This window comes from Acanthopagrus latus, chromosome 18 (assembly GCF_904848185.1).
Source record: "Acanthopagrus latus isolate v.2019 chromosome 18, fAcaLat1.1, whole genome shotgun sequence".
In the NCBI taxonomy this organism is placed as follows: domain Eukaryota; kingdom Metazoa; phylum Chordata; class Actinopteri; order Spariformes; family Sparidae; genus Acanthopagrus; species Acanthopagrus latus.
The window spans coordinates 27165231-27191407 of record NC_051056.1 but is presented as its reverse complement, the minus strand read 5'-3'; the positions used below and the strand labels follow the sequence as shown (position 1 = coordinate 27191407).

The following is a 26177-nucleotide window of genomic DNA, read 5'->3' as shown; positions in this document are numbered from 1 at the left end:
GTCTGCGATAATAAGAAGTAGCTTGTAAGGTTGTAAGGTCAGAGAGGGAGAGCGAGGGAGAGAGAGGGGGAGGAAGACGGAGAGGAAGACCAAAACAGAACGGCAGACGTAATCATTTCTGACAGAGAGGGGAGAGATGGAGGAGAACCGTTTTTCTGGCTATTCTCCGGTATTCTGCTGTCATCCCAGTGTGGGTGTGTGACTCAGTGATACAACAACCTCCATTCAATATCCCAATAATAACACCGCTTCAACCTATACAACCTCTATTTGCCGAAACACGACCATAAAGATATCTATCATATATCGATCGATAGACTCCTCATCTTTATGGTCAACACAACTCAAATTGAACACAAGTTTGCCTGCCTGGAATTCAATAACTTTAAGCTGCGCCGGACAAAATAGTAACTCTGCTGTGGCCACGGGGAAGTTTAGATATGTTTTTGTTTTTTTACAAAAGTGACGGAAAATAATATTTTTTTGGATTTCCCATATCTAACATGGAAGAGTAAGGCTGCACAATATGGTTTAAAAATATCATATTGTGATTATTCTTGACAGATATTGAGATTTTGATGTGATTGACTATAATTCATTCATTTTCACTGAAACAAACCTGGAAAAACATGATGATGTGACGTTTGTTGCACCAAACAAACATGTTTTCTTTGAGCTGAAGATCAAATTCATATGCAAAAGTGTCTCTGTAGCACAACAGTGCTTCACTATGAAGTTTTGTTGCACATTTTACTTTTATTTACACAAAACTGGAACTTCTTACAATTTGGATACTGCACTTGGTCATACTGCGCGTATTTAGCTATGATTTAGAGTAAATGAATCAAAATCATTGAGGGGGAAACTACATGGACTAAACCTGCCATCCTACACATATAAACAACAAACTGAAAACTAAAAGGCACAAGGGAACTTTACACTATAAAGCATTAAGTTGTGTAACGATCTCTTGTAATGACAGCTGACTGAGCACTTTCTGGGACAGCTAGCATTTCCTCCATTTTTTCATCGAAGGGTTGAAAGACAAGTACAGTCCGTCTTTACATCATCTGTAATCAATCTGTAATCAGCTCTAAAAAAACAACAGCCATAGTTTGTGTGGGATCTGAACGATATTTTATGTATTTTTAGGCCATAACAGACAATTAAGCCAGGATTTGGGATTTGGGACAACTGCTGTAACATCTTGTCACCCTAAATAGAGTAAGCAGGAGTATTGGCATAAAAACAGGCGATTAAGTCAGTGTCTGCATTGTTAACTCAAGAGTCAAACGTGCAGTATTTCTGTCTTTGTGCGCTAACTCATCGTTTTGTTCATGTCATGAATAGTTTTGCGTGAGCTGAGCTGATCGTTCAGTTGCCATAATGGGGCTGATGACAGCTTACAGTGTTTGAAAGGAGAACGTCTTAATATAACTCCTCTTCTGAACCAACAAGTGACAAGGATGTTTCCTGTGATGTTTGCTATGACCTTTACTTGTTATGCCACTGACAAATCGATGAAGATGATTGCAGTATTGAGATGTATCGTTTTTGTGAGCTTCATCAAATTCAGATGACGTGCGTGACGGACAAATAAACTAATCCAGACTGACGCCAAGCCTGCCTCATAAAAACACAGTTACTACTAAAAATAAAGCGGCCCAGTTACAGAATGACAAATGACTCTTGGAAAGTGACAGATAACATTAAATTAAATCAAATTAAGACACTCTTTCCATCTGAAAAGTGACACTTGCAAAAGGACGTCCTCATTCACTCTGTCATATAATTTGTCCACACCATTAATACTTTATTAATAACAGTAATAATCCAAAATACAGCACTTATTGAAAGGCAGGACTGACAAAGTGCTTGACAGTCTGTTAGTGCAGCTGTCCAAACTATACCGATTTAATAATCGAGGATGTAATGCAGGAACTCTTAAACCAAAGGAAATCTGTCATTTTGGGGGATATTAAACTTGCTTTCTTACCAGCAGTCAGAAGAGAAAATCAATATCAATTTCATGTGTCAGTTTAGTACAGAGATACGTCCCATATGTGATCAGCCTCGCCTAAAAACAGGCTGGTAACAACTCCAAATCTGTCGTACGTACACGTACAGTGCATTGTGTATTTTGCATGTGTAGCATAGAGAAAGACACACTGTGACACAATGACCAGTTAGCAGTATGTCAACTTCTTAAAAGTCTTCGTGGGTTTAAAGACCTTGCACAGCCATGATACACCCACACAGGTGTTAATTACTGCGCCTGTTCAGACGTTTTCTCTGGACTGTGTGGGTGCGCAGACTGTGCTTGATTGACACCTCCTTCATTCTCATGTAAGGTTCGCTTCAGCTGCCACTGAGAGTAAAAAAAATTACAGCTATATTAATTATTATTGGAACAAAGAGCCAGGGGACATAACATAACCACCTTTGATTGGAACAGAGGTTGAATAACAACTGTTCAAGTGTGCAGAGCCATTAAACTCTTTTAACCAACTGACTTCTGACTACAACCCAACTGAATCTGGATTTTTTAAGCTACTACTGACATACGGGCCGATGACATTTTTTAAACAAACCATCTTATGAAGGTCACTTAAACAAAAGATTTGCGATCAAGAGCATTTTGGCGTAAAATTGCCCGTGCTCTTTGGTGGTCAGACTAATAATGAATTTTCAAGCTTTTCCAGAGAGGGGAGAGGGACAGTCGTAATTCATGAGTAATCTTACCTCACTCAAACTTTGCTGTTAATCTAATTGGAGACGAGCGAAGGAGCAAACACATGAGCCAATATCTAGACGAGCCAGTGATGAACTGCCGTGAGTGCTCGGGCCTTCATCATCAGAAGAACCACCTCGTAGGTCGACTGTGAAAGCAGCTTATTTCGACCAACGCTAAAGTTGCGACCTCTAGTGACGGAAGTAATTATTACAGCAGCAAAGGAGGAAATTAAGCAAAGTAGTAGAAAGAGGGACACGTCAGGGAGGTCGAGGATAGATCGTGAGGACAAACATCACAGGATTTTCAACCAGGAAACCACTGTTTGTGTCCAGCACTGAGTCATTTCAACGTACTAATGTAGTTAAGTTACGTCATGTACATTTTTAGTAACGTAAGATAATGACGTTCTGGTTTGCCTGTTTCTGGTACATTGCAATGGTCATACTGCTTTGGGAACAGCGATGTATGTCATGTTGGCAATCACTGACAATCATCCTTTTCAGTCGTTTAGGCACGAGGACATGTTCTTGTGCATGGAGAGCGGAAATGCTGCAACACAAGGACTGTTCTGTGCACCTGTGCGTTAATTTGACTGGTTTTCATTTTCTGCAGATTTTCGGCTGATTCGTGTTATAAATTAACTCCATTTATCGTTCTTTACCAGTGGTTTGCCTCTTTATTGGTGCACTCGATGAAACGTATTAGATGTTTTTATCTGGGTGTGCTTAGTTTCTAGAGACAGAAACAGAGTCAGGACCTCCATCTTTGATGCAATGATGGCTAACTTACCAGCTAACAGGATGCAACATGTTAACAAGATAGTTTTGAAGCCTAATTGTTTCTCTTTTGACTTTCAAACTTCCTAGTGTAAGTGCTGAGAAAAGCTTTTCTCTCTTCACTTAACTGATGATGAGACTGATATTAATCTTCCCACATAAATTCCGAGTATGACAGGAAACAAGCCTTTTTTCTTCTTCTTTTTTTTTTTTTTTTACCAAATATTTGGGCATTCATTTTAAAAATATGAACAAACCTGCACATTACTCTTACACACACTGTTCAGGTGGAAAGCGACCTGGTGACCTTTTTCTAGTTTAGAGTCAAAACAGAGCAGCATTCTTTTAGTCGTGATTGAGAGTCATAATTAATCCACCTGGATCAGTTCAAAGACAATAAAACACAACAGAGAACCGAGAGCGTGTGCCTGCATCTTTTATAGCTCGCCTTAAGTTATGCTCTTTGCCTTGCCTGTGTGTGTGTGTGGGAGGCTAAAGGGGGATGGGATGCATGTGTGTGTGCTACGTGCAGAGTGGTTCAGTAGGTTCAGAGCTAACAGACTGGAAGCTTGACCATGCATTTCTCCGTTAAGTCTAGTGAACATATGGATTATGGATGGAGTGCCGTAAAGGTCAGGTTTACTGCTGGAAGGCCTCCTTTCAGCTGTCTGTTTAAGTGCAGGCAGCACTGCGAGTGTGGACGCACAGTCATAACTCAGACAGCACTTAGCAGCCAACTTTGATTGACCTGAGATTTCCTCCTCATAAATGGTTAAACGGAGAGACAGATAGAGATGGTCGGAGTTGAGGATAAGAAAATGAGCTGGTAGGAGTACTTCAAACTGAATTATTCCATTCTGGCTGACAAAGTGTCGGCTTGTCTGTCTGCAGATGGATAATACTGAACTCCGCTGAGACAAAAGTACCCCACTGATTTCCTTATGAGCGTGGAGATTATATAATACAGTTCTATTCAGAGGGTAGAAAATAACCAACGCTCTCACCGAATGACTAATGATGTTTAAACGAAGGATGTTTAAAGAAGATGTGAGCTAAACGACAGATTTAAAGGATCAAAAGAGACATATTTTAGTTTTTACTTCATTATTTAATTGAATTGATGTGTACTGCAGCAGAACCCAGTGCATCACATGTGCTGTTTGAGTTTTTCCAGTGTGACAGGCTCACACCGTGAATGTGCTCGGCTCTCTGAAACACCAAATGAGCAGCGTGTGCTCTAATGTGGCTGTGGGTTATAGTGGCTGACTCAGCTGTAATGAGACATTAATGAAGATGTCGGGTAATTTGGGCTGGCGAGGGAGAAAGAGAAAGAGGGAGGGGGACTAGAGAAAGAGAGAGGAGGAAGGAAGAGGCAAAAGGTAGGGAAGCACCAGCTGCTTTTCCAGATGATCCACATGGGGACACGCAGCTGTCCTCTTCGTCCGACTGTCCTCCCTCTCCATCTCTTTCTCCGCCCTTCTCTCCTCTCAACGCCGCCCTTCAGGAAGTGCTTCAGCAAAACTACTTTAATGGAGATATACTACCGCAACTAAGGCTCGATATTTTGTATGCCACACAGATCAAACCCCCTCCACACAGCTCCAACTCAGTGCGTGGGTAAAAGTGTTTCCCTCCCATCTCCATCACGCTGGACAGCTCCGCACTCAGTCGGTAATGTTTATGATACTCTTGAAAGGAGAGCTGGCAGAGGCCGTTCTGAGTGTGAGAGCAGTAAACACCACAAATGAAATTCAATATGGGGAACCGGTACAGAAGGGCAGCGACGTGCACATACACTTTTCTTAAATATGGACTCAGAGACATGTACAATATGTGAGGACGAAAATGAAAAGCATGTGTTAAGTGCCATTAATAACAGGGCTGGAGTGAAGCGTGGATAAAGATAAGCTGAGATTAAGCTACATTAATATTCTTAGTATTTTACTGCAGAAGATTGTTTACTGCTTGTGTGAGCCAAACATTTTCAACAACTCCAGTCCACGAGCCAAAAACAAAGATGTAATTGTTTTCCAAATTCACAATATGTTTTAATCCTACAAAACATTCAGCTAAATCCGTACTCGTGGCATGAAGTCTTTCAAACAGAACATTGCCAACATCTATTTTAGATCTAACACTGTTAGAGGTGGTACATATCATAGTTTAAACCAGCAATAAACAGCTTTTGCTAGCTAATCTTTCTGGAGATAATACTGATTACACAGAACAATGGCTATATAGAAAAATGACACCATCCATGTATGGATCGGCCCGATAAACCCTGCACTCGCTGTGCTATTTGGGCAAGAAGGAAATGCGTCTGCCATTGCATAATTTTCCCTGGTTGTAATCCCCTGGTAACAGTGGAACAGCTGCAGAAGAAAAAAAAAAACCCTGCTGATGGAAGAGGCAAAGAAGGAGAAGTGGGAGAGTGACAGAAACTGAAGTAAAACAAGAGGGAACAGACGGAAATTCACTTGAAGAAGAGCGCCGGTGTTGTGACAAAATCTGTTCCCATGTTGATAAGTGTGCCCCCTCACCACTTGGACTTGAGACTGGGGAGGAGGCGGAGTAGAAAAGCTGCTATTTCCGCTTTAAGTCATTATAAATAAAAGATGGCATTATGTATGACACTCGGCCTTCCATTGAATCCTCGGCATCACTTCAGTTTTGTTTGTTTTGTTTTTTTCAATTTAGTTGGAGGACACTTTTGGATGATTCTGTTTTTCTTTTTCAAGGTGACAACATCCTAAAATATATATGAGCTTCATTTCAAAACCAGTAGAAGCTTTGAATGTAAAAAAGAGTAACTGACAGCATTTGCTGGGCCTTAAATACAGGGAAAAAAAGCATCCCACCAAGGAGAGAACAGAGATGGAGAGTGAAACAGTGGAGCCTTTCCTTGTGTTATATATGGAACGTTGAATTGGAAAAGACTGAACGTAGTGTTTTCATTCAACAATGAGCTGCTCTCTGAGGCTGTAATGACATTGGAAACTAATAAACAAATGGGAACACCCACCAGAGCTCCATTAATCTTAAAGCTCTTGGTCCCAAAAATAGTTGTCAAGTGATCTGAAAGTAATGCTAATTAAGTGTTATTATAAGTCAGTGTGTGTGTGTGTGTGTGTGTGTGTGTGTGTGTGTGTGTGTGTGTGTGTGTGTGTGTGTGTGTGTGCTCTGTTAAGGACACATCAATGACACTGCTCTGTGATTGGGTGCCTTCGTTCATTATGCTCAAGAGTTGTGAAAAGAAACAAACATGCAGCATGAACATTTACCATCATTAACTGCAAATTCATCCATAAGTGAATGAATAAGCAGCTCGAAAAGTCTGCACATTAAAAAATTATCTGCCCGAAACGGTGACTTTAAGTACTGTCTTTGAATGAAATGTAAATTTTCTATCCAACGTTTTTAAATGAGTTCAATTTAAGTGTCACATTTAATGGAAGGTTTTTCTGTCGTACTGAGTCCATGTGAAAATATTAATTAACACTGTCTGATTAAATTAAACTAATGTAGACTTAATGAACATAATGTGTTTATTATTCAAGTATTATAGATGAAAGTGATGCATTTCAAATTGGTCATTCTGTCCCCTGTAATAAATCATTCTAGTTATTAAATTAACTCAACACGATGGAAAACTCTGCATTAAACGTGACCCTGTACTTTGAACTTCTGTAACAGAATTAGATGCAAATTTCACACAATTAAAATACTTAAAGTCACTGTTTTAGCCAGTCAGTGCAAGTTTGGCTTGTAGCTAAATCATCTTTATAAAGACAAATTTAGATTCTTGCGTCTGCGACCCAAACAAGAAGTTGCCTCTTGACGACCGAGCCACTGTTCTGTGTGTTTTCCACTGCAGGTATGCAGGTGATACTGTTTATGAGTGTTTCCAGGAGTGCTTTCCATCCGACAGAATAGAGTAATAACTCTATCTTCCTGAGTCAGCTCGATGCATCCTTGGTTAAATCCCACTTGCCAACAAAACCAACATGAAGCCCGGGCAGGGATATAGGTCCGTCACCTTCACAACGGTAAAGTAGCAACTATACTACAATATTAAATGGAAGTCCACATTCACAGAGGAGAAGCACAGAGGTATTCTGCAGCAATACTAACGGCAATCTTATTTCATCAGAGCAATTAACCTTTCTGTATTATTTTAAACACGGCACAGGTCGGAAGCAACGGCCCTTAGATTAATGTAAAGGCTGCGGCAGCACAAGCAGAAAGAGATTAAATGCACACCTTGTAATGTTACCACCTTCCAAGATCACTTTAATATTAACTCGATCTCTTATCTGATATGCACAAAGAAAAAAAAATTCTATCGAATAACCTGCAGTAAAAGAGAGGCTGAGAAGATTGTTTTCATATCAGATGAGTCTATAAAAACAGCTCTTTCTGTGCGACGGGGGCAAAAAGGTTAAAAAAAAACCTTGTACAACCACAGTTGTAATGGAAAAAAAACAAAAAAAAAACAATAGTGTCGTGTTACAGGATATTTTCACTTTCCATTCACAGTGAAGGCTTATCAAGTAAGACTCGACCTAAAGAAAGCTGATGTGAGATGACAGCAGTTGAGCAGAAGTCCCAACGTAGGGTGTCCCAATGCTTGTTGGGATCGGTAGGATGAAGTGTTACGGCCTCCAAACTGTCTTTCAAAGGCACATTTCAAATCGAGGGTTATGTGATTCTCTGAGATTTCAATGTAGTTTGGTCTTTATAATAGGTATAAAAAGGTTGCTAGCCTTCTCATGTCTCCAAAGCTATTCACACCATTTGTTGGCATATGACGCCCCAATTCTTACTGTATATATGAAGTTCAGCAGCAAAAGTGCTTCACTTGGAAACGTTTGCCTGTAAAACATTGAGAGCAGTGTTGTTATTTTATTGGACGACTTGATCGATGAAGTTGTGAAAGTGGTTGATTGTGTTCATGCTTTTCTGTCTCCATCAAATAAATGGCAAGAGGGCGCTGTGATAATATCAGGATTGCCATAGAAACACAAGATAAAATCACCACAGGTGAATGTCTGGTTGTGTCTGTTTTTATAAACGCCACAACTAGCACGAGGGTCTTTCATAGGAGACTCGTAACTCTGTTCTGAGGAGCATGAGCACTTGAGGTAGAGAATTATAAAAAGGGATTGAGGCACATTACATCAAACAGTGCAATATGTGTGCACTGTTGGCATTACTTTAACAGATTAATACTGAATAATGCATAAAGATGAATAACAGTAATACAACTCAGTGTGGGTGTTTTGAAACCTTTGTAACAGCTGATAAAATCTCCAATCAACATGGCTGCAGACTGCAGATGTGACTCTGTCTGGGCTCAGATGTTAGAAATGACCTCTTCCCCTTGTTTGACATTAAGAACATCTAGTCTCCTGTGACGGGTACACTAGTTCTGTGGGGATTATGAACTCCCTGTACTTGAAGTACTTTATCGTGTCAATGTAGTGTAATAATGAGACCTTTCTGCTTCTTAGAGTCTATATTCACAGTTTCCTTTTATTCTGATTTAATGATTTTCCTTTCAGAAGACACAGTTCTGAATAAAAGAAACATACTTCTACTGTGACACTTTGTAAATTAACTAGTTTAAATGGGGTATTTATAAAAGCAATCTGAGAGAGTTATTTCTTTTTACAGTTATTTTTCTCACACTAAATAAGACTGGCAAACAGTAACAGTTGTTCTAAATTAAATGCTGCAAAAATACCTCATTAGTGAGAATTCATTCTTCTTTTTCTACCAGTGTACCAATGAACACTCAGTTCAGCTGTGATATATAACCTGTATTATCACTACAATAAAAATGGCTTTTTTTTTTAAAATAGCACTCACAATGATACAGCATGTTAATAAACAGGGAGACTGTCATTTGATTTCAATGGGTTGTTTATGAATCACTGTCACAAAAGAACTTACACAACCATCCTGTGTGTTCAAGTTTATGGTTTCTGTATAAATAATTTATTTTACCGTTGACTGTGTTTGTATTATTGCACTGTAACTGTGGAATGTGTGTTTTCAGGGCATCGCCGTGCCCGCTGAATCACACTGTTCAACAACAGAAGTCGGCTCATGTCTCAGTTGGGGTTGTGAACCGTAGTTTAAGGAAGCAAGCCTTAGAGGGATTATAGGGATGTTGATGTGTTTACATATCTCGACTTTAAGCGAGCAAGTTTATTCAGAGGGGATCAGCGTGCAGAAACATTATCCTCTCCTTAACCCCGTTGTTGTAAACTTGGCACATTTGATATGCCAACACACACGTACCGCTACATGGTGGCATATTTTCATCTGCTGACCCATAGTGACCTGAAAGCGGGCACTAGTACTACATTGTAACTCTAGTTCTATGAATAAAGGCTGAGCTCTGGAACAGTTTCACGTTTTGGGAAGAAGGATTTCCTTGTCAGTTAGATGAGAAGACAAAAAACAGCCTCTGCTTGGTTGTATGAAGCTCCAGCCAGCAGCTGGTTAGTTTAGTTAAGCATTAACAGTGGAAACAGGTGGACAGGGTGGTTTTACAACCACCATTACAGACTCTATAAAGCCACTGGGACTGTCCAAGAAATAGTCCTGCACTGAGCTTTACAGGTGCTAGTAGATGGATTCTGATGCCTTTAGAGCCCAAAGGTGCCATATGGAAAAGCAGAATATACTCAGCTAGGGATGGGTATCATCAGGATGTTATGGATACTACTACTCTTTATCAGATTGGTTCATTGTTGATCTTTGTAATATTTACACATAAAACTCACTATAAACTCAAAAATATCAAGACAAAGAATGTCAAAGAATGTCTTCCTCCCTCTGCTGAGGTGATTCACCACTGCAGGTGCGGCTGGTAGATGGAGGAGGGGCTGGATTGTCTCAGCTGGCAGCTAAGTTACAAGCATTTACCAAATTTAAAGATAGAGGCAAACTAGGCTAAACAGTCAGACTCCAAACAGATAGCAATCTATGTATCTAATCCTTTAACCCTGGGGCCAGTCCAACACCAGGTTTCAGTACCCGTCCCTTCACTCTGCAGTTCTGACGTAACAGCAGCATCTACACAAACCTCTTCAGGAGCTACAGTTGCTGTTTTTCAAATGAAGAGTCGCTTCTCTAGCTGGTCATCACATCACACGCCTGCAGCTAGGATCATTTGATGCTGATTGGTTGAGCCACTGTGTGTTTGGCCACAAGCACATATTGTGAACCTGCCTTATCCAGCTGCCATGCAAAGTGAGCCAGCTGTAGCTGGATTTCGTGTACAGACGTGAGTGAGGTGTCAGTCTTCTCACCCAGTTCTTGGCGAGAAATCGTATAATTTCAAGAAAATCCATAAATCTTCTATCTGCATATAAAGTTGCATATACTGTATGCGCTCTGAATACCAGGATGCACTTAATCAACCCCACGGGGGCTTTAAGAGGATTACTAACTCTACTGTGACTTGTGAAACAGCAAGGAAACTCCTTAAAGGGGTTTCAAGATATACTGTAAACACCCTGAGCACCAGCTGGACTTTGTACAGTCAGACTTACCACCCCCACGGGGCCCACACAGGTATAAAAACACAACACAAGTCATTGTCCTCTGGACACATTTGGCATTTTAAAACCTTTGCTTAAGCAGGAAAATGATCTAACAGCATATCCTTAATTATAACTGCCTGGGGGAGGAGATGCAGAGGCTCCAGACATTCAAACGTTGACGCATCGGGAGCTGCCCGGTGCGATGAGTACAACTGCTTCACTGCTGGTGCAAACTGATTTGCTCAAGGGCACTTTGAGGGCAGCAGAGGGGGAGGAAACACTGTTACTCATCTGTCCTCCCACACACATTTTTTCCAGCCAGTCTGTGAATTCAAGTCAACAACCAAAAACTGTTCTGTAAGTTTAAGGCGGCTCTACACATGTAGGCAGCTATACCTTACTTATCTTCAAACTACCTGAATTGTCAACATAAATCCAGCAAATTCAAGTTTTATATGAGCTCTGGGATAGAAATTCCCACACCAATATACGCTGTGTAATACAATGTACTTTTGTGTGGCACTATGTGACCTGGTTGGCAGAATGTACTGTAGCACGTTTTCAGCAGTACCTGGCACGAGCTGCTGTCCAGTCATGCTTATCGGAGGCATCCCCAGGTTGCTCATGGCTGTTGCCCAGGCGCTGGGGTCTGACATGGGCATTGTCATGGAGTTAGAGGCCATGGTCATGTTACGGTTCCCATCTGGAGAGAGACACACAAAAGGAATGAGAAAGTGAGAATTTTTTAGGGGGGGATCGTTATTCAAGTGCTGCAAAAAGATGTGCATTTATTTGGACAGGTTAAAGGAAAGTCCAAGGTCAAAAACAGAATTACATTTCACAGGCGTCAGATCTTTGGCTTCCTTTTATGACAAAATCCCTGAACCTTACTGACATGAGTGCTTTGTGATCTCCAACCTCATTTTAATTCTGTCTTGTGCCACAGGAGAGCGAGGAGGAGAGAGGCCGGTGTGACCCTGCATTCAGTTTGACTCTGTATCGACTTTTACAACACTCTTCATCAAGTTGTCTGTTCAACTTCCGCTCCGAGGTTCAACTGCCCGGCCTCTTGGCACTTCCTGTCTCCCTGACCCATCATCTCGGCTCAAAAAGTTGCAGCTGCCTCGACTTTAAAATGCTGACACACACACGTACAGACACACAGTGCAACAGACGTTGCATCACACTGAGTCTTTGTGGTCTGAGCAACATCTGGCCTCAGATCGCTGAGAAACTAAAAAACTAGGCTCATGACTATCAGAACTGCTGAAAGACAACTATCGGACAAGGAGGTTAGGATTAAATACAACTAGAAAGCCTTAACTTTAAGTATCTGTACGACCAGACATCAGAGCTGTGCTCCATAATTCATCCATGGCACTTTACATTATATGCTCATCATTGCACGAGGGGTACGAACCTGAAAACTATGTAGAGATGTTGTTTGTTTGCAACGTTTACTCTGATACTTCACTCTAAGTTTATGTTGAAACGTGTTATTTTTCACACTCGAGACATTTGCTTTACTCTTGAAGAGGCGCCTTTACAGCTTTCTGCTTTGATAAATACGAGCCCTGACCAAAGTTCAGCTGACGCAGAGCACATAAAGGCATGTAGCAGTGTACTGTATATATAACATTACCTAAGAGCAAAGTACAAATCTATAAATTCCCAGGCATGGAAACACTGACATTCCTCCAACCTACCACAACACACACACATATCAGCTGCCCCACAAAACCTGAGGCTCATGGTTCTCTGCCAAATCCTGACTCTTGTATGAAAAAGCAAATGTATTTGGATCCTCACGGATAAGAAGGCCTGCGGTAAAGTCAACAGGAATGCATCATACATCCAGCAGCGGTTCGTTCCCCTCATCTGGAGTTCATTTCACAGCTCTAAGTGCTCTTACAACACTTGAAGACCTGTAAATTACTGAGCGGCAGCAGCTTCTGGCTGAGCCACAAGCCTGTCCTCCTCTGATCTGACACCAAGTTTAACCATGGTAATACAAAGTAAAAATGAACAGCAGCGGGATTTTATACCTCAAAAGTTCCTCTCAGTGCCTGGTTTACATCTCCTCACGCAGTCCCGGGGCTGTGTGTGGACTGACAGAACAACTCCAACCAGCTTCTTGCGCTACGTGTCAAAAAAAATACTTGATGTTTCCTTTAGAACTGACTATAAATACGGCATTAGTGCAATTATGGCATTTCAACCAAAAACATTTATTACACCCTGACCTCAGCTTGACTGTTTATGTTTAATTTGAATGATTAAGTCTCTGCTAGCATTTTCAAAATACACTTTGACGAACCATCCCACCATAGCGCTCGTCATACTGCAACAGTGTTACATCTCCTTTCATCCCGCTAATTAATATTCCTCGTAAAATTCCACTAACACAACGACAGCATCCCCGCTCAGACCCACTTGTTAAAAGTTGTCCGCATGTTGCCATGGCGAGGCCCGATAACGCATTCATTGTTGTGGTGTTGCTATGTTAATGTTCCCGACGAGAGCCTCACAGCCCTGTTAACTGCTTACAACCCCCATTAACTGTCCTGCTGACTGGGTGGCAGCACACTCAGAGGAGAGATAATACAGTGGGAGGAGAGGAATGGCGCAACATAAAGCTTTACTACACAGCCGTGATCATTTTAAAGCAGGTTTACAACACAATGAGTGATAAGAGGATATATGAAAGCTAATGCAGGGTTTAACAATAGACTGCCTCCTGTCCAGCTGGCAGTAAGATGCTGATTTGGATGGGAAAACAGGTCAGAAATTGGCCTAGTTGGGCATGTGCCCAGAAATAGTTCCCTGAATACTATTTCTCACCCAGTGACGCCGTTATCCTTCCACTGCAATCAGCCCACTCTACACTTTCTTGCGTCTTTTTAACAAATCGGTCTGTGTGCCAGCTCAGAGTTAGTCAGAGCATAGTGTGGTGCATTTCTGGGGGCGGCTGCTTTGAATTACAAAGCAAGGAAAAGGCATCAGTTGCCCATTAGTTGGAAAATGATGAATCAGTCTTAACAAGTTCTGTACCGTTTGTCAGCAATGAGGTTGAACAGGGCTGGCTGAAGTTTCTGCACCAACGTTTGTCACGTACACGTGCCGCTGCTGGCAACAGACGCCACCAAATGTAGAAAGTAACAGCTGCAGTGGCTACACGAAGTACTGGAGTGTGATTAGTTGTTAACTATCTTCAGTCATGAATAATGTGTGAGAAAGCTGACAATCCAATGCCATTTTTACCTCCACAAAGACGGTTGTTGGTAGGTTTGTTTGTCAGCAGGATTACACATGAACTTCTGAACAGATTTCCACTAAACTAAAGGATCCAATTAACTTTTGGATCCGAATAAAGGGACATTTTTTTCTCACTTTATGTGAGCTGTGTGCGAGATTTTCTTCTGACATTTTTTATCAATTTTTCAGTGAATAATTTCTGGATCTGTTATCAATTTGTGGGCATGATTTGATGTGTCTGATTGTGGATATGCAGGTACAGGTGGTTTAAACTTTAGACTGATAGAGGGCTATTGAGTTTGATGTCGTATTTGATGTACGTTACATGTTCACTGTTTAGAAGTTATGAGCCATTTTCTTATAGGCCACATTCGCTTTTTGCCAACTGGCACAAAGTGTAGATCAACTATCATTTAGCTTGTGACAAAACTTGCAGAAAAAACCTTGTGCGGGTCTGTGAATCCATCTGGAAGTTAGTCAACTTTATGAAATAGCACAGTCCCAACCCAACAGAGGGTCCTCAATGTACTGAGGCCTGGGTTCAAACCCTGCCATTAGCCCGTTGCTGCATGTCTTTCCTCACTCTCTGTCTCCTGTTTCCATTAAAAAGAGAAAAAAGGAAACTGTGGCCAAACTCTGGGAGTTGAGATTTTTGTAGACTGAGTGACGGAGAAACCTACAGAGCTGCTGATCACTCATTTCCACAACTGTTTCTGGGACTTTTAACTTCCATTTCCCATATTATCTGTCAAACTCGTCAGTGTGGTGTGAATTATCTCCGCTCTGATGTGCAGTTGTGAAGGGAACATTTGCCTTCCAGCCCATTAAATCAGTCAATCAATGTTGCACATTTGGCCTCGGAGAACATAAGAGGGTCTATCTCCTGTAAAGTTATTTGTTTTCAGAGATTGCCTCGTCTTCATTCCTCTTACACACATCTCATTTGAGTGATGAACACTGAACACAGTACTTCTCACAAAGCTCAAACTAAGTGGATCCATATGTTTTATTGTGTTTGGATTTGGTGGGTGCATTTTTCAGTCACAACACAAGTCGATCAATTACTGTGTTTATGAGAGATTTTTTCCGATTGGTTAACTATTGATGAAGCACAGCGGTGGGTTTTGTATCGATAGAAACAACAAACAATGCACACGTTGCATCCAAAAGCATGTGCAGCTCAATTAAACAGAGAAAACAAAGAGGCAGCTAAACTTTGCAATGCTGCAAAAAAAACTTTAATATTACACCAGCAACTCTCATCTCTTAAAGGGTTTATCTGAATCTGTTTGATGTGATTTGATTTGTCAGATATTTGCTTTTCATTTCATCATTCGCATATCCAGCTCACATCATCTTTCAGAAACAGAAATATAGTGTGCAAAACCAGTTCTCCAAATGAGCTACCTTAGTTCTGTGTAGCTAAATGTCGGGGCAAGTTAAAAGTCCTCAGTTTAAATCTGGCGATTTCAGGGGAGACAGTAACAAGACGGTCAAGGTTACGGCAAAGTCTGATAGCTGCTGATGATAATGAGTCAAAACAAACACATGAGACAAATCTGGGACGACTCTTATCTGATTAGTCTCAGCTGGTTGCCACTGGTTGACTTTGGTTTGTCCAACGGCCAATTCAACATGTGGTCCCATGCTGTTCCACACAATTATTCCCATGAGTCATGAATGGTTCTGTCTTACGTTGCGGCTCAGACACAGAACAAGTCATTATAGGAGATGAAATCATGTCATGTTAACTCAACTCAGCTGGAGTGTCACAGTAGCTGATTGAATTTGGATAAAACTTGAAATGAATGAAGATAACAGTAAAACAATTATTTTGCCTTCTAAGCCCAATTGCTCGTCCTTGTGATTTTGTGCCATTGTTTTGCATAAAACCAAATGTTTTGTTTTCCGCAGGAATGAGTCCTAAGACCTGGAAATCATTTTGTATTTTTGGACTTCATTTGTGGTTCATTTGTGAAGATTTTTGCTGAACATAAATTTGTGTTCACCACAGAGGTTATTTTCTGCAGCAATCCAAAATAAAAAGTTGCTCAGGGTGACGCTAACTTAACAAAAGTATGTTATCCCTCCAGCACTCCATATCTGCTTACCGCAACTAACTATTGGTGACTTTTTGTGGGGGGGAGAAAGTTTTAGCTTCCGGTCAAAGAGTTACAATTGCTATCACTCTCGTGCAGCGAATAAAAAGTTATACCTGACCTGGATCCATCCAAAGAACTAAGTAAAACCCACCCACCAGCCCATCAGCTCCCCTTAAGCTCACTAATTAAGACTATGTTAAGATAAACACATTTAAAACAGTATACTAAAGAATATAAACATAATAGCCTAAATGTATAAAATTACTGGGGGTACCTTTGATTGATGATGTAAATTCCCTTTCTTAATGCTCTTTATGCTAAAACCTACACTAATCATCTAAAAATCATTCTAAAAATAAAAAATAAAAAAAAAAAACAAGTAAAACAACATTTTGAATTAATGTTTGTAGAGTTACTTCAGTTGGCAGAGAAGCAAGTGAAAGAGCAGTCGACATGAATCTAATTGACTAAAGTTTTATCTACCAGACATCCCGAGGCCGAGAGCTCAGTCAGTCACTCTCCACCTTGATGAAGATAATGTGAGATCGAACCCAGGCAACATTTTACACCAAAGAGTTCAGCAAATTGAAGGCTTTGATACTGTAAGCTTCTCTCCTTCCTCTGCCAAAAAAGAACGACTTTTTCTTACTGTGACTCAACAGTTTGTCTCCAGAAGTGAACATGAACACAGGCGTACGGCACAAAGCGGTTCGGAGCATGACCGTACATTTTCAGTAATTGTTACACATCTAAAAATGAATGAGGATCAATCCCTGTGCCTGTAGTGCCAGATTTCATTGAAAATTTAATTAGTCGGAGACACATTCTTCAGTGCATGTCATTTATCTTTGTTCTCTCTTCATGACTTACATTTCCTGCTGTGTCAGAAATTGTAAAATGTCAACTCATGGGCTGAGTCTAATTGCTCGCATTCACCGATCTTCTGAGCAAATTCAGCAGTAATTCAGCCTCCCGTCACCGTTATGTAGCAAATATTGTTCTGTTAATAAACGGAGCGCAGGAACTGAGTGAGAAATACAAATGGTTCCCTTTGTAATGAATTTGGGGTCTAATAAATCAATTTGCGGGCTGCCTGAGGTGGTAGGAGATTTTCCTAACCCTTCCATACTTCACTTGACTTCTCTGCCTCACATCAAAAATGTAATTTCCATTTTCGAGCCAGATTGTACCCTCTGCTACACAATACGTTCTGTCAGTTTGGTCAGAAGCCCACAGACAATTGCTTTGAGTCTACTGACATTCTCTTTGTACTGTGGTAGCCGGCAGCCAGCGGAAGCTGCATTAATGATTTTACATACAGTTAAAGCAACAGGTGGGAGCCTTCAGATACAGTAGTCCTTTATTTTTCATCTTACGTCTCAAAGTGTTTGAACACGTGTCCTTACCAAAGCCAAAATGAAAGTATCAAATGAAGGTAATTATCCCTAAATGAAGCTGCTGCTCACTTTTTCCCTCCTGTGATTGGCACATTTAATACGGCAACTGAGTGCAGGATCGTGGCTTTTAACACCAAGTCCCACATATCCTGCACATGTAGGTTAGTATGTCACGACCCGTTTTAATAAGTGATATTGACAGGCCTTGGTCTCTCTGAAAAACCCTGATTGAACTGAATTTGCTGATGGGAAGTTGATTCCCCCTGTGCCCCAGAGTCATGAGCTCCTGGACTCCGAGGATTGATTTCAGTCCAAGGCATAGCTGATCCCCTGGACTCTCCTGATTGGCCTTTAGCTCCGCTAAATGCTCCCTGAGGGAGGGAGGGGCTGATGGGAAATGAAGCCATTTTTAAAGCCTATTGGCTGTGAACCTCCCAGCTGCGAGAAAAGCTGGAGAAAAGCCATTTTGTTCACAATGAGCTATCCTACAGCAAGAGATGGAGAAGATTGGAAAGAGATTGAGAGAAACGAGGAAGCTGATGGTAGAAATGAGAACATGCAAAATGAAAAGCAATATCAAGCTTCACTGTTAGAAACTGTCATCATCAACTTATATTTTCTCATTCATTTAACATGAATGTACGTTTTAATTAGTTTAAGTTAATTCAATGAATGTCTCGTTCTTATCTTCAGATCACTAACTGTCACGTGTTTTGACTTGAAGTCAAGTGATGAGCTGGATGAAAAAACAGCACAGAGTTCAGTCGACTCATTAAAGAAAGTTTCTAAAGACACATGAGCATAAATAGATTTCCCAGCATGCATTATTGTTAGCACTCTTTGTCACAATTTAAGAGAAAATATGCGGTGGAAACTTTTTCCATTAACATATCGTGAGATGAGTGATGGCCGCCTGTTTTCACGATAATGAAGGCATTGTAATTCAGTCTTTACGCCTCACACCACAGTGAATTTACACTTCATAACAAAGTTACGTAAACCAGATATTTTGGGGAACACCAGTTGAAAGAAATGGAAAGATTGTTAGGATTCAGTTAGATAAATGTGATTAAGTTATGTAAGTTATGACAGAAATAATATTGAGCTCTATGACTAGAACGCTTTGTTTTGTCTCAAAATTTAGTTTGAGAGCTTAATTCAAACTTCAGGTAGTGTTTTGAATTCACAAGTCATAATATATTGGTTAGTTGCATATGAGAAGAACATTATACAAAAAATTAACACGCGCACAACATTTGTATGACATAAGACATCATATATAAGATACATATTATAATGTATCTGCATAATTAGCACTTCATTCAGTGTTAGTTAATATAAGCATGATGTCAGAAGCAGAAAACTCACAGGCTGTTTGTACAGATTCATCCTTACTCATGAAAAACACAGCAGGCACAATAAAATGCATGGAGTGCAAAACTGCCTTCTACCAGTGGATGGCTTTTTGACCTTGCGTGTGTGTGTGTGTGTGTGTGTGTGTGTGTGTGTGTGTGTGTGTGTCTTTATCCATCCTCCTCACCTACAGACAACATCAGCACAACCGGGCAAGCGAAACTACATCAGCACAAAAAACTCGGATCATCCAAAGCGAGAGCAATTTATCATAAATCATAAATAACTGGAGCCAAAAAAAAACACACAAAAAAAAAAAAACGGAGAGTGTCTGTGTGAAAACAGCTGTAAACAGAGAGTGAACACAGAGTGGATTCTGTGTTATAACCACGCGTTTTGTTTTTGTTTCTGATTGACAGCTGCTAACGCCATGATAACAGCGGAGCTGACCACAGCAGCTGAGGACAAGCTGACGACGCGCAGGGTGACGAGTACGACACTCGCCAGCAACATTCAGCGTGCAGACAGTCTGCGTCTGTGTGTCCGGCTGATAAAGCTCAGGACAGACTGACTCCGACAGAACAAGCTTCGCCTTCATTTTATTGATAACCAGGGCAACAGTTGACAAGTCCCGATCAATTGAATTTGTGATTGGTTGCCTGGAAACAAAAAAAAAAGAAAACTAATCGGTGATGCCATCAGAGTCTTTTTCTGAAAAGTCAAGCGATTTCCAACTTTCAGCAACTTTTACACCATTGCCAAATATGTGCATAAGAAGTTGTTATAGCTCTGTATTAAGGTTTTTTTTTATATTTATCTTGCAAGTTGTTTTTGTTTTCAATGCAGTTCGATTTCAATTTCCATATTAAGTTTTTTTTTTTCATTTCAGGGTTGTTTTTGTTGTTTAAAAATCGTTTATTTTTTAAATATTTTCTAGTATTTTTCAGGAGCTCTGAATACGTAAAACAAATCAAACACAATACTTTGTGAAGGCAATTTCATATTTAAGTCTGTGAAAAAGATGGACGTTCTGGGATATCGGCAAAAGGCTTACCAACAACGCCACTGCACCGATACAACTCCTCACCACCGATCAAAAGAATGAAAACAAGCATGTGAAAGTGAAATTACTTTTAAGCAGTCTGAAATTCCTGAGCAACAAAGGTATTTCTTTTCTTGGGACCAGTTTGATCCATGTGCAGCGGCACTCTGAGCGAACCAGAGGACTTGAGTGAGCACAGTAACAAGTGACGCACTTTCACACAGCGTCGTTTGTCTGTGGCTCGCCTTCGTCTCTGGATCGAGCTGCCAGGTACCATGACACATATCACACACAGAAGCTGAGAAACACCCAACTGATCTGTATCTCTATGATATCAGGAGGTTAAAGGGGGAAATAATAAAGCACAGGAGTATAAAGGGTTAGAAATAAGAAAGACTCCCACAAAACCTAGAGATACGTATGCAACTGTCAGTTAACATTATGCACAGGTAATCTCTATTTCTATTGGTTTTTGTTTTATCTAAAGCGAGTTTCTCATCTTTATCTCAGTTAACCTCAGTACAATAACCTTTATAAGAACACACTGCAATCTGTTTTGATGTATAACTGCACTCATACGCACACGCACACGCACACGCACACGCACACGCACACGCACACACACACACACACACACACACACACACACAGAGGAATAGTCTTCGACAATTGGAACAATTGCTCTTACACAACTTTCTATATATCCTTGTTAATCAAACATTCAGGGTTCTTCCCGGGCGCACAGATGCACACAAACATTGTTAATATTTTATACCTCCTCATCTCCGCTGCTCTGATGTGGTACTTACAGTACAATAAAATCAGTGGGGGTCAAATAATTCGAGCTGTGTTGCACAAGACGTCCAGTTTATCTTCACATATACAGTGTGGCTCTGCCAAAGCAAGAGAAAACAGAAAACTAGGGGCAGGAGCAGCCAAAGAGCACGAAGACAGTGATTCTCATGAAAGCTATGACAGGATGTAAGTGCAAAGTATTTCCTCTCTGTACATGCACTTGTCTAATTGTGCAAACTAAAGCCCCTGCTAATGGTTTCACCGCAATATGACTTCAGGGTTACAGACTGCGTCTGACTGACTGATGTAAAGAGTTCATGCACTGTAACATCACCACCAGCTGACGGGCATGAACGGGACTGAATCTGGTGGCACAACATGCAAAACTGTCCCAAATTCAAAACGTCAACATGGAGAAAATACTTGAACAAACAGGAGCTGTCTGCGTGAGATATCTGGATCTGTGCTGATTGCTGACACATCTGTGTGTGCACAAAAACTTTGCCACCGACCAATTTTTAGAAACGGCAAAATCTCATAATATTTCCAGTTGTGTTGATGCAGTTCAAAATCACACTCATATCAAAGAGGTTGGACAAAATATTAATGACGCCTTTCACCTTACAGGCCTCAGAAATCATGACAGAGTTGAATAATCCACTCTGTGTAACACTAAAAAAAAAAGTGTACATGTAGTTTATAAGTTTATAATTCCAGTTCTTCTGAATAGTTTTTGAAGGTGATCGTTTTGCATGTTTTTTATTGTACGTAAGGTTAACAATACAGTGCAAAAACACATGATGCAACAAATGATCTGCTCCATGTTCCCTGATAAAAACAACATCTCTTTCTAAGTTAGAAGAGTGATGGAGTAGCTGACAAAAGGAAGTTTGTGAGTGTGTTGAAATAGACTTCCTGTCTCGTGGCTGTAAACAACTCTATCTTTTTATATCGGGACATTTTTTGGATGAGTAGAGAACAAACTATTTTCTTGTTTTGTTCAAACACTTAAGTTTTCCTCTCATTGGCCTGAAGAGGCAGAGAGGGCTGTGTGTGTGTGTGTGTGTGTGTGTGTGTGTGTGTGTGTGTGTGTGTGTGTGTGTGTGTGTGTGTGTGTGTGTGTGTGTGTGACTAAGAGAGAGAGAGAGAGAGAGAGAGAGAGATAATAGAGAAGGAATAGAAAAAAAAGCCTGGGTTCTCTTACATCCATATAAATCTCCTCTAGCTCTGCGCTTCAAACAATCAGCAGTGCATTATGTGGTCTGAGATGGACACGATTGATTGATCCTTTCTCCTTCTACCCTTGAGGGTCCCGTTGCCAGCAAATGTGTCTTCATCCCCTACAATTAATCTAATCAGCCTTAATAAAAGCATCCATTACGGAGGCAGCATCGACAGGCTCTGGCAGAATGTTTGCTGATGAATAATCAAACGCGGGAAACTACCGATTGGTCTGCTGATCCAATCAGCCTCTGGAGATGCCACGTTACTGGACTGAAATTCTGCCGATGAGCTTATTAGTTTTCTCTGGGGTGAGTGGACATGTAAACCAGTTTTGGTCTCTATCATCTACGACCAGCTGATGGTTAGTAAAAGTATTTGTAAGTAGAGAGAACGACAACACTTGATTTCTCAACGCACAGTACGCTGAATCACATTCTACCCCTGCACTTCCAGGGCTGCTTTGTAACACTAAAACTGGCGAGGCTTATACTTCCCCGCCGCCTCAGATAAGACAAAACATAACTTCAGGCAGCGTGAACACTGGGGAGCAAGTAATTCTGATGTATTCATCCTCTGTTGCCTTTGATGAGTTACACCACTCGGTACAGTAGCATCTCAGTGAGTTTTGTTCTGAGACCTTAAGGAACGCGTCAAGAAAAACAGGAGTTTGGAGACACCACCTACGACTGACTTAAACTGCGAATACGCCACTGACGCAACTGTCTTTTGTTTAAACACACAGAGTAAATAAGAGGAGAACTTTCGAAAGGGTAATTCAAGAATCTTTAAGAATCTGTGTTGTGGGAGTACCTTTGTGTTATTTGCAGTTTCACTTTCCAAATTTCTTCCTGCCAGAACCAAAAAAAAAAAAATGAAAATGTGTTTTCCAGGATACCTGATGCCCATCTTGTCTTATTACAACTTGCGCAGCCTGCTGTACAGTCTGACTACCTGAAATATACAAGACAAGTGCTGCAGTAAGGACGATGACACGCTATGTAGAGAATTTGTTGGAGCTGACATTAAACATGTCTGGAGCAGCAGGAGCCTGGAGATCAGAGAGGAGGACTTGTGACCAAAAGTCGCTTTCTTTGAGTTTGCAGGTCAACGGGGGGAAAGATGTAGGGGTTGAGAACAAACAACTGACACTCTCTCCTCCCTCAAATATCATCAGTTAGGCCTTGATGAAGGATCTTTATTACGAGCCGTTGCAGAGGAGCAGCTCAAAAAGGCCCAGAAAGTAGAGTCTGGAGGATTTGGCTGCTCAGGGTACATTCCAGACTAAATCAAATGATTAAGATAAGTGAGGTAAGTCAATAAACCGTTGATATCTTATGATTCTCATTTTCCTGTTCAGTTCAAGGCCCAGTGAAGAAACAGTCAAAGCACCTTGAGCCCCTGTAATCTGACATATTTCTTACTGAAACAGCACATGTGGACGGGCTATCATCTCAAAGGGATTTCATCAGATCGCTCAGGGATTTGATTTGATCGCGCGGAGGTGGGCGAGCACGAGAGTCTGGAGAATCACAGTAATGTGGATTTGTAGAGGACCTATTACTTTGCCTTCCTCTCCCATGAGAGCGATGGTTGGAGGCCGAGGGACAAAGGCGGACAAAGATTTTGGCTGCTAGCTACTAAAACCCACAAGCTAACAATCCAAGGACGTCCCGAACCATTTGATTGGACACATGCAGAGACACACTCATTTCTGGCCTCAAAATGTGAATATTTTCACAGCTATTTAGAGAAATAGACAGATAAGTGTGTACTTACTGGTGTTACTGACAAAATCAATTAGTACAGGATCGAGAAAAGCGGATTCACAGAAGTATAGATTAGCTGTCAGATTAGTAACACTGTGCTTCATGCCAAGAAACAATACAGATCCACAAACAAGACAAACATCAAGTCCCCACAGGAAGAGTAACAGGGATTCATCTATTAAACCTTAGGAAAAGAAAGAATACTAGCCTCACAGTCCAACAGTTTTGGTCAAACGTTTGGTGCTTTTGAATGCGCTCTATAAATAAACTTGACTTATCGTGACTGAAGAAGAAAACGCAGACGTTATGAGCTGAATTTTCAAGCTGAAAGGTGAAAGCTATGAAACCCTCCATGATTTCACAAGTTAAATCTACTCGGATCCTGAGGGGGGAAATGAAGATGATGGTGTTAAGAGAGGTGCTGAGCCCTCTTCTCGAGCAAGACACGGGGTGAGCGCAACCGGGTGCAATTCCACAGCGAGAAGACATTAATGTGTTGCACATTTCAAGCAAGCTGCACGAGGCAGACGGAGAGGTAAAAACTGTAATTATTCCACAAGATTTGTACGTCTGTCTTCAATTAAATACTCCAGTGAGGTACATGTCTGAGCACGGTGGACTAATCACCAGCTTGTATGGGATTATTGGGTCACGTAGGTGTTTTCTGAGGTCCTGGTCAGCATCCAGCCTGACAGACGCATGGCGCCGAGCAGCGGCAGCAGGGACAGGAAGAGCCGGCTGGTTAACAAAGACAATCACTTCCTCGCTTGTGTCACTCAGGGCTCATTCGCCCTCCTGTCCTCAGATTCCCCCTGAGACGAAGTGGGATTATGAGCTGTTCCTGCCGACTACCCACGGAGGTTCAGCGTCTGCCTCTGGAAGTGACTGTGTGTTTGTAAAGCACGGCGAGTGTGCGTTTCTCCGAGCAAAACACCCGATAACATAATTGAAGTAACGGAAGAAAACATGCGTGTCACATGCGAATACAGTACACCTTCTTTACTCCGTAGAGTCATCAATCATTCGATCGGACATCCAGACAGCGCTCTGCCCCCTGAACACACAAACAGACATCTTCATCTTATTCCTGATATAGCTTGTTTGACTTGACTTGAACCCTCCAAGCAGGTGCTCCCTTTGTTTTCTTTTCATTTTCCTGATATAAAGATGATGGACAAGCGAAAATGGATTTATTTACAGTCAATAAAAAACCCCTTCAACTCATCTCTCAAGAACCGACTCTAAACATATGGTACATCAAATACTAATCTAATCCTGCAGGAGAGCAATAAAATTGGTTTTACCATACCTATTAAATATGTCACAGCTCAGTATGAGAAGATATTGGATGAACAATGATAGGCACACCGGTAATTACAATAGCCATGGCTAGAAAGGCCTCCCTGAGAAAAAGTAATTGGAAAAAGTTCCTGTTGTGTTTTCATAATCAGGATGAAATATTCAGCAGCAGAAAGGCAGCAGGAAGTAAAGCTCATATTTGATATTAAAAAAACATCAAGTGCCATGGGAAGTGGACTTTTCAGGTAAAGTTATGGGTTAATTAAGCCTCATGTGACTCACTGACTCGTCTATTATGCAGTGAGTCAGAATATGTCTCGAGGATCCATCAGAGCGGTGTGATGTGCGCTGGCCGGTGCATTCAATGACATTCAGCTATCCCGCTCAGCAGCCAGCCAGTCAGACAGGAGGACAAAATGGATTCGAGCAGACAAAGAAAACCCCCTTATGGCAAGAAAAAAAAAAAGGGGGGGAGCCTGAAAGGCACAAAACAAACTTTTAACAGCCACAATAAAGATAAAGTCAAAAGAACAAGGGCTGTCAAAAAATCTGCCGTAGAGGGCTGTCACTCAAGACAATCCCTCTGAGACGTGCAACAGAGGAAATACTCCGCCGCTGTCTTGTCGCTCAGACACGTTCAATCCTTCAGAGGGAAAAACAAAAGGACACAAAGACTGAATAAACTTAGTTATTCTGGGGTATGTGGGAAACATAACAGCAGGTAGGCTGTGGTCAAAGCCCCAGTTGTAAAATGAATTTAGAATTTTTCAATAAAATGAAGAAAAAGACGTTTTCTTGATTCAGTGCTTTTATTCATAAAGTCTTCAAACCATCCTTAAGAAATACAAAATGAAAGGAGGGTTTTCCCCACAAACTTCTCA

The 26177-nt window shown here is 41.1% G+C and overlaps 1 protein-coding gene across 4 annotated transcripts in view; it reads right to left on the bottom strand.

The window, feature by feature from the left end:
* Window positions 1–26177, bottom strand: part of LOC119007349 (ecto-NOX disulfide-thiol exchanger 2-like) — a 170488-nt gene that overhangs the window by 64265 nt on the left and 80046 nt on the right. For all 4 annotated transcript variants that reach the window (XM_037076961.1, XM_037076963.1, XM_037076960.1 and 1 more), the window contains one exon: window positions 11635–11766. In XM_037076961.1, coding sequence (XP_036932856.1) covers window positions 11635–11766 — 132 coding nt within the window. The remainder of the gene's footprint in view (window positions 1–11634; window positions 11767–26177) is intronic.